General features: G+C 31.4%; 1 protein-coding gene across 1 annotated transcript; it reads left to right on the top strand.

The window, feature by feature from the left end:
• Positions 1-1,721: 1,721 nt before the first annotated feature.
• On the top strand, positions 1,722-7,468 carry LOC131616279 (probable sugar phosphate/phosphate translocator At1g06470). Its single transcript, XM_058887564.1, has 13 exons — positions 1,722-1,857; positions 2,042-2,726; positions 2,814-2,983; positions 3,462-3,547; positions 3,702-3,751; positions 5,431-5,498; positions 5,628-5,728; positions 5,925-5,937; positions 6,178-6,362; positions 6,448-6,534; positions 6,635-6,729; positions 6,821-6,971; positions 7,082-7,468. The coding sequence occupies exons 2-12, from the start codon at positions 2,170-2,172 to the stop codon at positions 6,936-6,938; spliced, it is 1,530 nt and encodes a 509-aa protein (XP_058743547.1). The 5' UTR covers positions 1,722-1,857; positions 2,042-2,169; the 3' UTR covers positions 6,939-6,971; positions 7,082-7,468.
• Positions 7,469-12,444: the final 4,976 nt, after the last annotated feature.

Genomic DNA, 12,444 nt, shown 5'->3' with positions numbered 1-12,444 from the left:
TTTTTTGTTTATGTGAATAAAATTTTACTTGAGAAACTTACTTAAATATTTTATATCTCCATTAAAATGTTCAATTTCACTATACTATTTCTATCATGCATGTACTCGTTTAGTTTAAATCCATGAACTTAAATGCAAGTGAAGAATACTTTTCAAGTATAAAGAAAATAGCAAACTTAAACAAAAGTAAAAGATAGACTTGGAATACCTTCGACCTACTACTAACCCTTCTTACATAGAAAGCAAAGTCTTAACTTGAAATAAAAGCAAATGTGGATGGAAGGAGCATACCAACCAACATTCAGTGATTCAATACAATAGTATAGTTGTTTCTCTCTCACACACACAAAAAGAAAAAGCATTAATAGTTGCTATGCACTTATTGTAAAAAAAAATGTAGTTATGTGCTAAATAAATAATTAAAAATATTATTTTTTCCCAAAAATAATAATTTAATTCACATACATTCACACGACTTTAATGAATATTTTTTATTAGTGTAAAAATTGAACTCCTTATTCCAATATTTACTATATCCATATACACCAACTATTTCAGTTAGATATATGATATATGGTTTATATGAACATGAGAAGGTATTACTCCCTTCAAAATGAATTATAAAAAAATATTAATTGGATTTCACATATTAAAAAAATTAATTAATATATTAAAGTTTGAAATAAGAATACTAGTTTTATATATGATTGAACTAGAATAGGAGGACCTATACTGAAATTAAACCTTACATATTATCAATGTAATCTCAACAATAATTTAAGCACATTACCCAAAATACCCTCTTTGGTTAATACATTTGACTATTATAAATATAAAAAAATTAATTAAATAATGGTTATTTTAGAGATTATATTATTAAAAAAAATTGTTAACTTATTAATTTTGCTTATATATTTCATTGTTGAGGGAGTGTGATTTTAAACTTAATGAAAGACAAAACAAATGTTTTAAAGATAAAAAAAACATAATTTTCTTATAATTTTGAAATTTGACAATCACATATTTATACAATTTGAGATATCGGTGGTGATTGTTTGATTAACAATTTATAAAATATCATAATTTTATTTTATAATTTAAAATGTTAAGTTTAAATATAAGTTATTTGGTTTTAATTGAATAGTTATCGATGTTATAAATATATAAATGGGTGATTAAATGTCTGTTTGGATTGGCGTTTGCAGCTGCAAACACACGGCTGCAAACACACGTTTTTTTTCTTCTCCCACCGTGATTTGGAGAAGCTACAAAAGGTAGCTTTTGGTCCACCATAAATTTTCGCCGCGATTTTGTGAATCCCAACCGCCAAACCAAACACATCATAAATGAATCCAAATATTTCCTTCATTTTCCCTTTTTCTTCCATTTACTCCTTTTTATAAAAATAAAAGTATTTTTTCCTCATATTTTGGCACATTTCACTTAACAAATTATATTCATATAAATAAATTTTAGAAAAAGAAATAATATATAATTATTAGTGAAATATATTTTATAACTTTTTAAAGTACTCAAAAAAATTAAATGCTCATTAAATATTAATTTAAAAATTACAAAATAAATAATATTACAATAATATTATTAAATAAATAAACTTTAAATTTTAAATTTTAAAGAAAAACAATTTATAATTTATTATGTCAAATTATTAAATATTAATCAACCAAATGTTTTATTATTATCATTTGAAAAATATTAATGAAGAAAAGTTGGTGATACACAAATTGCACTTTATGTGATATTCAATTCATCATCAAAACCATGCTTCAGATCCGACCCACTTAGCTCAGATCTCTCCTTTCATCTTTCTCTCTCAATCATTCAATCCACCTCCAGGTTAATCTTTTCTTTCTTTCGCGTTTCATCAATTATTTCATCATGTAATAATCCAAAGATTGCATTTTTATATTCAAAGATTACATTTTTATTGAGTTTCATCATGTTTATTATGTGCTAACTGTGTTTACTTCAAATGGGTCATCGTAGATTTACTGATTATTGATTCTTATGAATTTAACAGTTTGTATACTAGCTGTGTTATAGAGATAATCCAAGTGAACATTTTTTTGTTGTTGGGGTTTGTGAGAATTGAAGATTTTGTTAAGAAAAAGTTGGATGGAACATGGATATGAATTTATACAGTAGGAGATGGTACACATTGAATTAGATTCAGAGAGTTGTAACTTTAAAGGGGTTGTTGTGGATGATTTTGATAGTGGAAGGTTAGGATCGGGCGTTCGTGGCATTCGAAGAGAACTTTCGTTTTCGCGTTGGTGTGGTGATGATGATAATGTTGGTGATGGTGGTGGTGAGGGAAGGGTTGTTTTGGATGGACAATTAGGTGATGAGGAAGAGATTGTTTTTGAGTTGCCTTTAATTCAAAACAATGAGGTGAAAGAAAGAGTTTTAGATAGAGAGAGATTCTCTTTTGATAAGTTACAGCAGGAAAGGAGTGTGCCGATAAACGGTGCTGGTGAAATGGATGATGAATCTGTTCATAGGAGAGGTAATGGATCAGATAAGCACATGCCTTTTGAAATTGAAGAGAGATCTGAAAGGGGAACGGTTGGTGGTGACTCCTATGGTTCGGGAGGTGGCGTTGGATCGCTTGATAGAGGCTCTGAAGATACTGTCCCTGTAGCGAATATCTTGAAGACGTTGTTTTTCGTACTTGTGTGGTACACTTTCAGTTTATTTTTGACCTTGTAAGTTCGTTTTTTTTTCTTTTGTAGTGTTGTTTGTAATGTGAATCCTTTTATGTTTTGTCGCTTATTGTTATCTGATTTGAACAGGTATAATAAAAGTTTGTTGGGAGATCATATGGGAAAGTTCCCGGCTCCTTTTTTAATGAATACTATCCACTTTTCAATGCAAGCTGTTTTATCGAAATTTATCACGTGGTTTTGGGCTCATAAATTTGAGACTAATGTTGTCATGTCGTGGAGGGATTACTTTCTGCGAGGTAAATTTTGTTCTTGCTATTCTATGCTCTAACTCTGTTGACTTTAATATGGTAATTAGGTAGGCAACGACACCGTAACTTCCTATTTCATTTTCGGTGATATTTTCTCATTTTTTGTTACTTATTGAGTGGTATTGATGAATAATATTCCGCATTTAATTTGTAATTCCTTATGGCAATAGCTGTTCTGAATTAGTGCTTATTGTTCAAAGTTTTCACTCAGTTATTAAGATTCTAATGTAAATAGTAGGCTCTCTCTTTCTGAATTACCATTTTTACTCAATTTATTTAGCGATATGAAATGATCTAACAATACATAGGTTGATTGGTTTGTACCATTTTCTGTTGTTTTTACGTCTTTTCTCTCTCTTGCTCACTGATGTTTTTCCATGATGCACACTTTTATACAACTTTATCACAACTTATTACATTAACTTTTATATCAACTAATGCCACAGATGGACTTTGCCTTTCACAGTTGTCCCGACTGCTCTTGGAACAGCTATGGATGTTAACTTGAGCAATGTATCTCTAGTTTTCATCTCTGTCACATTTGCTACAATGGTTTGTGGCATTCCTTTCATTTTTATTTAGAATGAAATGTTTTCTTTATGTAATGTTACATCGGAATTTGATTCTACATGCTCCCTCATTTTTATGGAAGCGAATAACTAACTGTCTTTCCCCTCCTTATTTACCTTTTTCATTTATTTTGCAGTGTAAATCTGCTGCTCCGATCTTTCTCCTCTTGTTTGCTTTTGCTTTTAGGTGAGTCTCCTTTCATCTTGTTTTTGTAATCACTCTGATTATGTGGTTTCTTGAGACAAGTAGTAAATATGCTAAAATTGAAGGAACATTGTCACTAGGATAATTCATGGGAGTAATTGATGCATTTAGGAAAACAAGCTTTATGTTTTGAAGTCTTGCACAAGGTTGTCAAGATCGGGATCTTGCATAAGATCGGGAGGGAATAGCAAGATCGTAAAATATAAAATCGTAGCTAAGATTGGAAGATCCTACCCAATTATTTTTGTAAGATCAAGAGGGGGTAACAAAACCGTAAAACATAAGATTGCAACAAAAATCGTATAATCATACTAAAATGAAAAAAGAATACAATATATTTAAGGAATTTTAGATAATATATTTTAGTAGGCAAGTGTATTTGTGGGAAAGTGACTCCTTTTCATATTCTATAGACATGTATGATTGTGTTTTTATACTTTTTTACGACCGTATGAAACATTTGTTAAACATTAGGGACATATTTGGTGAATTACTAGGTTTATCATAAGTCAATTATTTAAAACAAAGTCTACAAGTAAGTTGTTTATTCTCTAAACCCTAAGTCTAAACTTCATCATTTCAAAAGGCATGCATTCATCGCTTCCAAACCGTAATTGTTGTGCTTGCCTCTGCATCTTGTCATCCTTCTCAGCTTTTAATGGTGGTGGCCGGAAAACGTCCAATCATGGCCGAATCTGGCAAAGATCGCACAAAATTAATGGTTTTATGATTTTTTTTCAAATTTGGTAACAACACATGATTCTACTTAAGATCGGAATTGTAAGGGGTGAGTGAGATCGTAAAATCTAAATTGAGATCTTGACAACTGATAGAAATCCAAGAAATTGATATAGCAAATAGGATAGTTTTTGATTGAATTGAAGAAATGGAAAAGGAAATACAATTGTAACCACCAGAGCAAACTGCTCCTACCAGAGTAATAACTCCTAATTGAAATAAACCCACGTGCATATATATATAGCACTCCCTAAGTAACTGCTTGTCCCCACTAACCTTTCTCCTAAACTAAACTTCCCAATTAGTGGGCCTACATGGACCTAGCCCAACATCAATATTATGGACCCTATCACTACCCTCTCCTACAAAATAAGCCTTGTCCTCAAGGCTATCATAAGGACAATGATTCAGCAACTGATTTTCACTTCCCCAGCCGATAATTTCCTTGCTTCCCTCCCACCTTGTGACTTTTCTTGGCTGCACATTACTAATGGTGGCTATGTTAAGTTGTGGCTGCATAATAAGGCTTTCCTCCAGTAGATAATGCTAAGAGAACATTCTACTTTAACCAAATGCTCCAAAGACTTGAATTAACTGCAGGTTACCACGAAATTTGAGCATCTAATTTACAAACACCTTTAAAACGAACAATAAAGTTTCTACGATGTTAAAATATATACACAGCCTATAATAATCTGACCCTATAAATTGCAATTGGAATGGTTTTTTGTTTGTGAAAGGTGCCTTATTTTAATTGATATTTCTGTTTCTTAGTATTATCTTTTTCATGTTGCTTTGTGATATTGGTTCTTGAATAATCATATATTCATATTTTTAAGTGTATATCTTTGGATGAATTTTAGTTGTGTTTATCTTTATCTGTTTTCTATCATTTAATTCTAAACATTGGATTGAATTGGAAGGTTGGAGACACCAAGTTTTAAACTATCAGGAATCATTTTAGTCATCTCCATTGGCATATTACTAACAGGTATTCATATCTTTGTTCACGTTACCGATAGTTACATATATGCTCATCTATCATGTTGTTCGTTCAAAAATTTTAAAAACCTCAACTATATATCAAAATAGACTTAAATTTTATTTTGGTCTACTACAGTTTCAAAAGAGACAGAATTCGAATTTTGGGGATTTATACTTGTCATGCTTGCGGCTGTTATGTCCGGGTTTCGTTGGTGTATGACTCAGATCCTTTTGCAGGTATTATATATACCTTTTCAGTTTCTTAAATTATTGTATATTGTTTCTATACATGTCTATCTACACATAGACACCAAAGACATTTACGTTGCTATTTTTTCCTGCAATTTCTAACTTAACATTCTTGCTTCATTTTCTTGGGCTGGAACCCGATTTTCATTCTCTTCGTGTGTGAACTGATAACCAAATTGAAAAGAAAGAATCCTATGGTAAGTGCCTCACTTAACCCCACGTCACTGCAAAGGCTTTTGATATTGTTTTTCTCTCTTTTATGTTTGGTTGAATGCTGTGTTATTAACTTCGAAGATTGCATTATTTCACCGTTTCTGTCTTGTAAATTCTCTCGCTATCTCCCCCTAAGCTTTTTATTTGTCCGTAATTATTTTCCAGCTAGAATTTTGTTCGTTCTGTTGTATTATATATTTATATGCTTTTTACAATTACTTCAGGTCTGAAAAATCCACTTACCCTGATGAGCAATGTAACTCCGGTAATGGCTGTTGCAACCGCACTTCTTTCTCTTGCATTAGATCCATGGGAAGAATTCCAAGAAAATGTGTACTTTGATACTCCATATCATATAACTCGAAGTTGCTTGCTGATGTTCTTCGGTGGAACACTTGCCTTTTTCATGGTTCGAGTTTATAAAACTTGCTCCTTACCTGACTTGCCTTAACGATATTTTCGTGTGTTTACGGTCGTATTTTGTCTTCTTGCAGGTACTAACAGAATATATTTTGGTCTCTGTAACTAGTGCCGTCACAGTCACAATAGCCGGGGTTGTTAAGGAGGCCGTCACCATATTGGTATCAATTCATGTCTCTAATTTTATTAAATCTTCTTAGATTATTGATCTCGCTGACTATATTGAACTTAATGTTTTGGTTTCTTGCTTTTTGTCTTTAGGTCGCAGTTTTATACTTTCATGATCAATTTACTTGGTTGAAAGGATTTGGCCTCTTCACTATTATGATTGGTGTCAGTTTGTTTAATCTGTACAAGTAAGTGTTTTGAATAAACACTTAACTTCTCGGAGCCATACGTGCGCATCAGACATAGTGATACTTTGTTTTTGGTTTTATTTTATATCAGATACCAGAAGCTTCAGAAGGGTCATGCAGGTGACAACGAATCAGAGCATCATACAAGAGATTCTGCAGCCAAATATGTTATTCTTGAGGAGATCGATGAACAAGATGATAGAACATAGAAACATATATGGACCATATAATTCATATCTAAAGTAAGCCTTTTTCTCGAGTGCTAGTTAAATGATACAAATCAAATCTTATACAATTCTCAGTCACTAAACTATAAACTGAAATCTTTTCCTGAATCATATTTTTATTGAAGGATGAAGCAGTGATTTCTTAGAACAAAAGACACGATTCTCATCTGGACTCCAGGGACATTACTTCGCCATCTCATATTCCGCTGATGGCTTCTTCAATTATGTCGAAATAAGTACTTAATCAGTTACAGATTTTGGCATTCTTTTGAGTTGAGAAGATATATGTTGTAGATCATAATAGGTTGTTTATAAATAAATTCTCTTCAATTTTGCTTCCTAGTATTGTATTAAATTTTGTTTTCATTTTGGCCAAATTAAAATATACCAAATGCAATTTTTGATTTGTTACCAATAGAGTAATTGGTAATGGTTATTCTATTGTAACTTTTGTTCTTTAACTTTTTCCGATATGATTGAAACTATAAATGAAAGGGTGTCGAATTTGTTCCTCTTCCTCCTTCTCTCTTGTTAACATGGTATCAAAGAAAATAGTTAGATTATGAGATTTACGGTAAAGTGGTCCGTAAAGAAGTTAAGTCGGATGACTTATTTTTGAAGTTTGAACCGATCCAATTTGATTTCTCAGTATCTATTTGTTTCTCTTATGCGATGCGACGACTTTGGCACTCTGGCGCGAAGCTGTTTCTCTGATTGATAATCTGATTGTTTGTTATGACTATAAGGATCGACCCACGCCTTCAACCTTCTGATATTAGGATAGAAACTGGCATTGAGGAAAACATACCAAGATGACTTACAAGGATTGTATGACGTAAAGAAAATTATTGTGTAGATTGACCTGTCAATTATAGGTATCCTTTGACAAATAATGAGCTCTTCGTTCTTCCAACTCTCCTAACAAATAAATTGAAGATCATTTAAGTTGATAATAATATTGAGGTGACATTCATTAGATTTGTTAGAGTCTCTTATTAAGTTTTTTTCTATTTTTTTCTCTAGGCCATTTGGCCTTCCTTTGTAAACTAAAAAAGATGCACCAATATATGTGAATGTGAAAGGATTAGATATTTGAGATGTTAGTAATTTAAAGATCATTAGTTGGATAAAAATTAATTTTTCCTCAATCAATATGTGTGTAATTTATGGTGGGATAAAGCAATATGCGTGCATATTAATGATTAATATGTGTGTAATTTCCTCAATTCATAATTTCCTCAATCAATATATGCATATTAATAATCAATTATACATATTTTAGTCATCAATCCATTCATATGATCATTTATCACTCGACAACATTGTCCATGTCTAAAATAACGTCATGATATCAATCGTATTGTTTATTCAACGATCTATTAATCTAATAAACAATAAGATGACAAGTTAGCATTCAATAAATGAATATTTTAGGTCTAAATCTAAAGAGTTAGTCGGAACATCAAGTTAAATTTACAAAACAAGTTATAAATGATCAAGTCATATTAAACATAAATGGATATCTTTGGTCTAAACATAGGAGTGTTCTCAATAGCATATTAGATTCACAAAAATGATCAAGATATAACAAGCATTAAACACGAAATAAAAATCAATATAATTAATTAACTAAAAGGGGTATAACGCTATGATCAAGTGTAAAACATGTTGGGTGAGAATATGACAATAGAAAACAGTCTAGAGGATTTGAATAGACGTTTGAAAACAAAATCAATTGATTCTTCAAATGGAAATAACCGGGGATTTTTCAGAGTTTGCGCACGGAAATTTATAGTGTGAAATTTGAAATTATACTCAATTGTCAACTATTAAGTAACAACTCAAATCACTTTACAATTATCGTAATGTCTAGATGAAGAAACACAAGGTATGCAATTGAATTAATTGGATAAGTCACGAGATGTGGTTAAACAATTAATCAACAAGACACATTCTAAAAGCATGATATTTCTCAGATTTCAATCACCAGTAAAGCTCTTGATAGGTTCCAAATTTCAACAAAACCTAAGCTTGTCAAATAAATCGCTATGCCAAATTTTAACTTAAGCATGCATGTTTTACAAAATTCAAATTCAAGAGTGAGGGATAGAGAGATGACACCAGGATTTATAGTGGTTCGACTATGTCGTCCTCGCATGAGTCTACCTCCATTCTTCAAGAACGATTAGTTTCAAGACAACTTCTCCCTCAATCAATTAACAATCACTCATGATTAAGAAATGGAATTGAAAAGAGGTTGAAGATGAAAGAATTTCAAAAGAGGTGGTTGATTTTTCACAGAAATTCACAAAATGATTTTGAAAATAATTTATGAACAAATGATGACAACAGCTTATATATGTGTTTGAGATGAAGCATACAAAAGACATAAAAAGATTTGTTATATTCAAATCAAAGTAAATGCATGTAATGAGTCAAGTGAGCAAGTTAATGGAATAAAAGAGATTCAGATATTTTACCCATTTTGCAGTTGACTTGAACGAAGCGCAATGTGTGATTTGAATCATATGCCTCGTGATTCGAATCATGTGTAATAATTGATTTGAATCAATTATTCTATAGAACTTTGAAAAGTTTCGTGATTCGAATCATGTGCAAAGTGTGATTCAAATCAAATTGGACAGAGGTGACATAAAATTGTCTTATTCGAATCATGTCTAAAATCTGATTCGAATCAAATGGTTTTTGAAAAAAAAATTGTCACTTGTATTTGATTTGATTCGAATCAAATTGTTATTGAAAAGTTTTAGTCACTTGTATTTGATTTGATTCGAATCAAATTGTTTTGAAAAGTTTTAGTCACTTGTGTGTAATTTGATTCGAATAAAATTGAGTAAGTAAATGATTGATTCAAATCAAATGCATCAAAACTCAATTTTTTATGATTTTAAAGTTTTTCTTTGCACTTGACTTGAATTGAACACACATAATTTTTACTCCACAAACTCATGCACTTGACAAAAGACATCTTAAGCAATGTTCAAACATAACCAAAGATTTTATGTATGCTAAAAAGATTTACGAATTGATTTAAAAACTTGATTCAAACATACATGTCATAATAGAATACAAATCGTATCGGAGATGGTCCCCTGGATATGATACAAACATACAACCAACTCCCCCTAAAAATGTACAGCTATACATACATGTCATAATAGAATACAAATCTAAACCCAATAAAAGAGAATTTCACTACACATAAATACATTAGCAATACATACATGTCATAATAGAATACAAATTTAAACCCAACAAAACAAAAGAGAACATAGCTACACATCCAAATATAAAAAAAAAAAAAATCTTTTTCCATTCAACATACATTTTTTTCTTTTTTTATAATTATTTAATACATTTGAATTTATATTATTATTATTATTGATTTTATAATTAAATAATAAATAAAATTTATATCGTATTAAATAAATTTATTTGTATAGACGCACGGATATTTGACTAGTTAGTATAAAAACAACTACATTGTTAATAAATATTTTCCACCCAATTATTTAAAAAATGTTTAACTTTGAACATAATCATATTTAAAATTACACACATGAATAATTACAATTTGTTGATGATATAAATTCTTTTTCAATTAAAATAAAATGCATGAAAACTAAAGTAATGCTGTACTAAATTACTATAAAGACTTTGTATTTTGTAATTATTCAGCAGGAAAATTTTGGCTGGTGGCATGCAGTGCAACTACTATCAATGCTTGCTATTAAAATACTACTTGTTTTTGTCGTATTGGGGGGCTTAAGCCAAAATATTTAAATTACTCGACAGTCGACACTCCAAAGATAGTTTATACTATAATTATAGGATATTAATTACTTGAGCATGCTTCCATTTAGTTATTAGAAGTAGCAATTAAAAAATGTACCCACTTTATCCTTTGTGTCAAAAACAAAAATTATGTCAAGGAATTTTCTTTTTTAATTAATTAGAGAGCTTACTATTAAATTAAATAGATAAATAAACGTTTCGTAGGTTCATTAACTACAGAACACGATCCATGATACGTGGGGCAGAAATCGAGGATACCAAGACTAGCAGTACTTTTCATATATATAAAAGAATTGAAAAAACTCTTACTACACCTCTTGGGTCTCTTAAGTACCATGTGTGCTTTCATTAATTTCTTTTTGTTTCAGTAGATGTACCTTCGTAAATAACTTTTTTTACATTTACGTGAAAATGTTCCGTAAATGCATATACAAAAAACTTCCGTATGCATATCTACGGAATGACCCAGACACAAAAAACTAAGAAATCAACATTGAAAAGGGGATAAAAACAACATTCATATATTAAAATCGACATTACATTCATAATTTCAACAGTAAATTAAATATTACATCTCAATAGTCCGGTGGACGCTTGCACATCTCTAAGATTTGCCGACCGTTCATTACCAAGCAACGCCGAGACGGCCCGGTAATCGCAATTACTGTCCCCCGCAACGTTGACGATCCGCTCAACGTATTTGTGCATAAAAACCGGCATCTCTTTGATGAATGGAGTTTTTGGTGGAATAGACATCTCTTCGATGATTGGAATTTTCGGCGGAATAGGTGTCGGAGGCGGTTTGCTCATGCGAGCTTCTTTGTTTGAACTTGTTTGAGATTTCTAAGATTTTGGAATCACTGAGTTGGGAAAAAGTTTATCGACGTGTTCATAATACAATGAGCCCATGTAGTCGAGTTGTTATTTGGTGTAGGCTTCAATTTCTTCGATGCACCCAATTTGTCTTAACTTGTTGAAAAGGCGGTTTCATGTCGGTTGTTTCGGGATATCCAATCTTCCACAATTGTTCTTTGATGTGGAGTTCCATGTTGTCATCGGCTTTCGAAAACCTCTCTTGTATCACTTCCAATTCGAAAGTAATAGAGATATTCGATTTTTCACCTTTGATGCAACCATCATCATCATCAAAACTAAGTCTTTTTCAATGAGGGATAACTTTGTCTTTCTTATTGCCTCACCTAGTTTTATCTTTTTAGCACACGGGAACCATACGTTTTAGAAATAGTACAACCACACTTTGCGCAATCAGAACCTACAACTTCACCTCGTAATTTTGCGCACAAGTCATGGTTATGCAATCCACAAATAACACTAAATTTCCACTTCTTGCTAGCCAACATGTAACCACGAAATTTAAATGGACAATCGCCTTTTCTAGTACCTAGTGTCATCTCTTTTAAACTTCCTTAAAGGAGGATGGCATTTCCCGCTTCTTTCACACAACAATGTTACGAACGCGTTTCTTTTTGTTGTACCATTATCCGATCTTCCTATTACCGCACCAAAACCAATGTTAGTTGAATTCCTACGAATCCATGTGAGCATGTTATCATGATCATCAAACTCCTTCTTGTTATTAAAGTCACCGCCGATATTGACCGCCTTTACGACTAACCCTTCAACCTTCGGTAAAACATCGACTAAATGAACT

This window comes from Vicia villosa, linkage group LG7 (genome assembly GCF_029867415.1).
Source record: "Vicia villosa cultivar HV-30 ecotype Madison, WI linkage group LG7, Vvil1.0, whole genome shotgun sequence".
Taxonomy (NCBI): Eukaryota; Viridiplantae; Streptophyta; class Magnoliopsida; order Fabales; family Fabaceae; genus Vicia; species Vicia villosa.
Note: the sequence above shows the minus strand (reverse complement) of the source record. Positions and strands in the feature narration are given on the sequence as shown.

Coding starts and splice junctions, on each gene's coding strand:
- LOC131616279 (XM_058887564.1), top strand. CDS start 2,170: ATGGTACACATTGAATTAGATTCAGAGAGTTGTAACTTTAAAGGGGTT. Junction 2,984..3,461: donor GAGGGATTACTTTCTGCGAG/GTAAATTTTGTT, acceptor TGCCTTTCACAG/TTGTCCCGACTGCTCTTGGA. Junction 6,730..6,820: donor AGTTTGTTTAATCTGTACAA/GTAAGTGTTTTG, acceptor ATTTTATATCAG/ATACCAGAAGCTTCAGAAGG.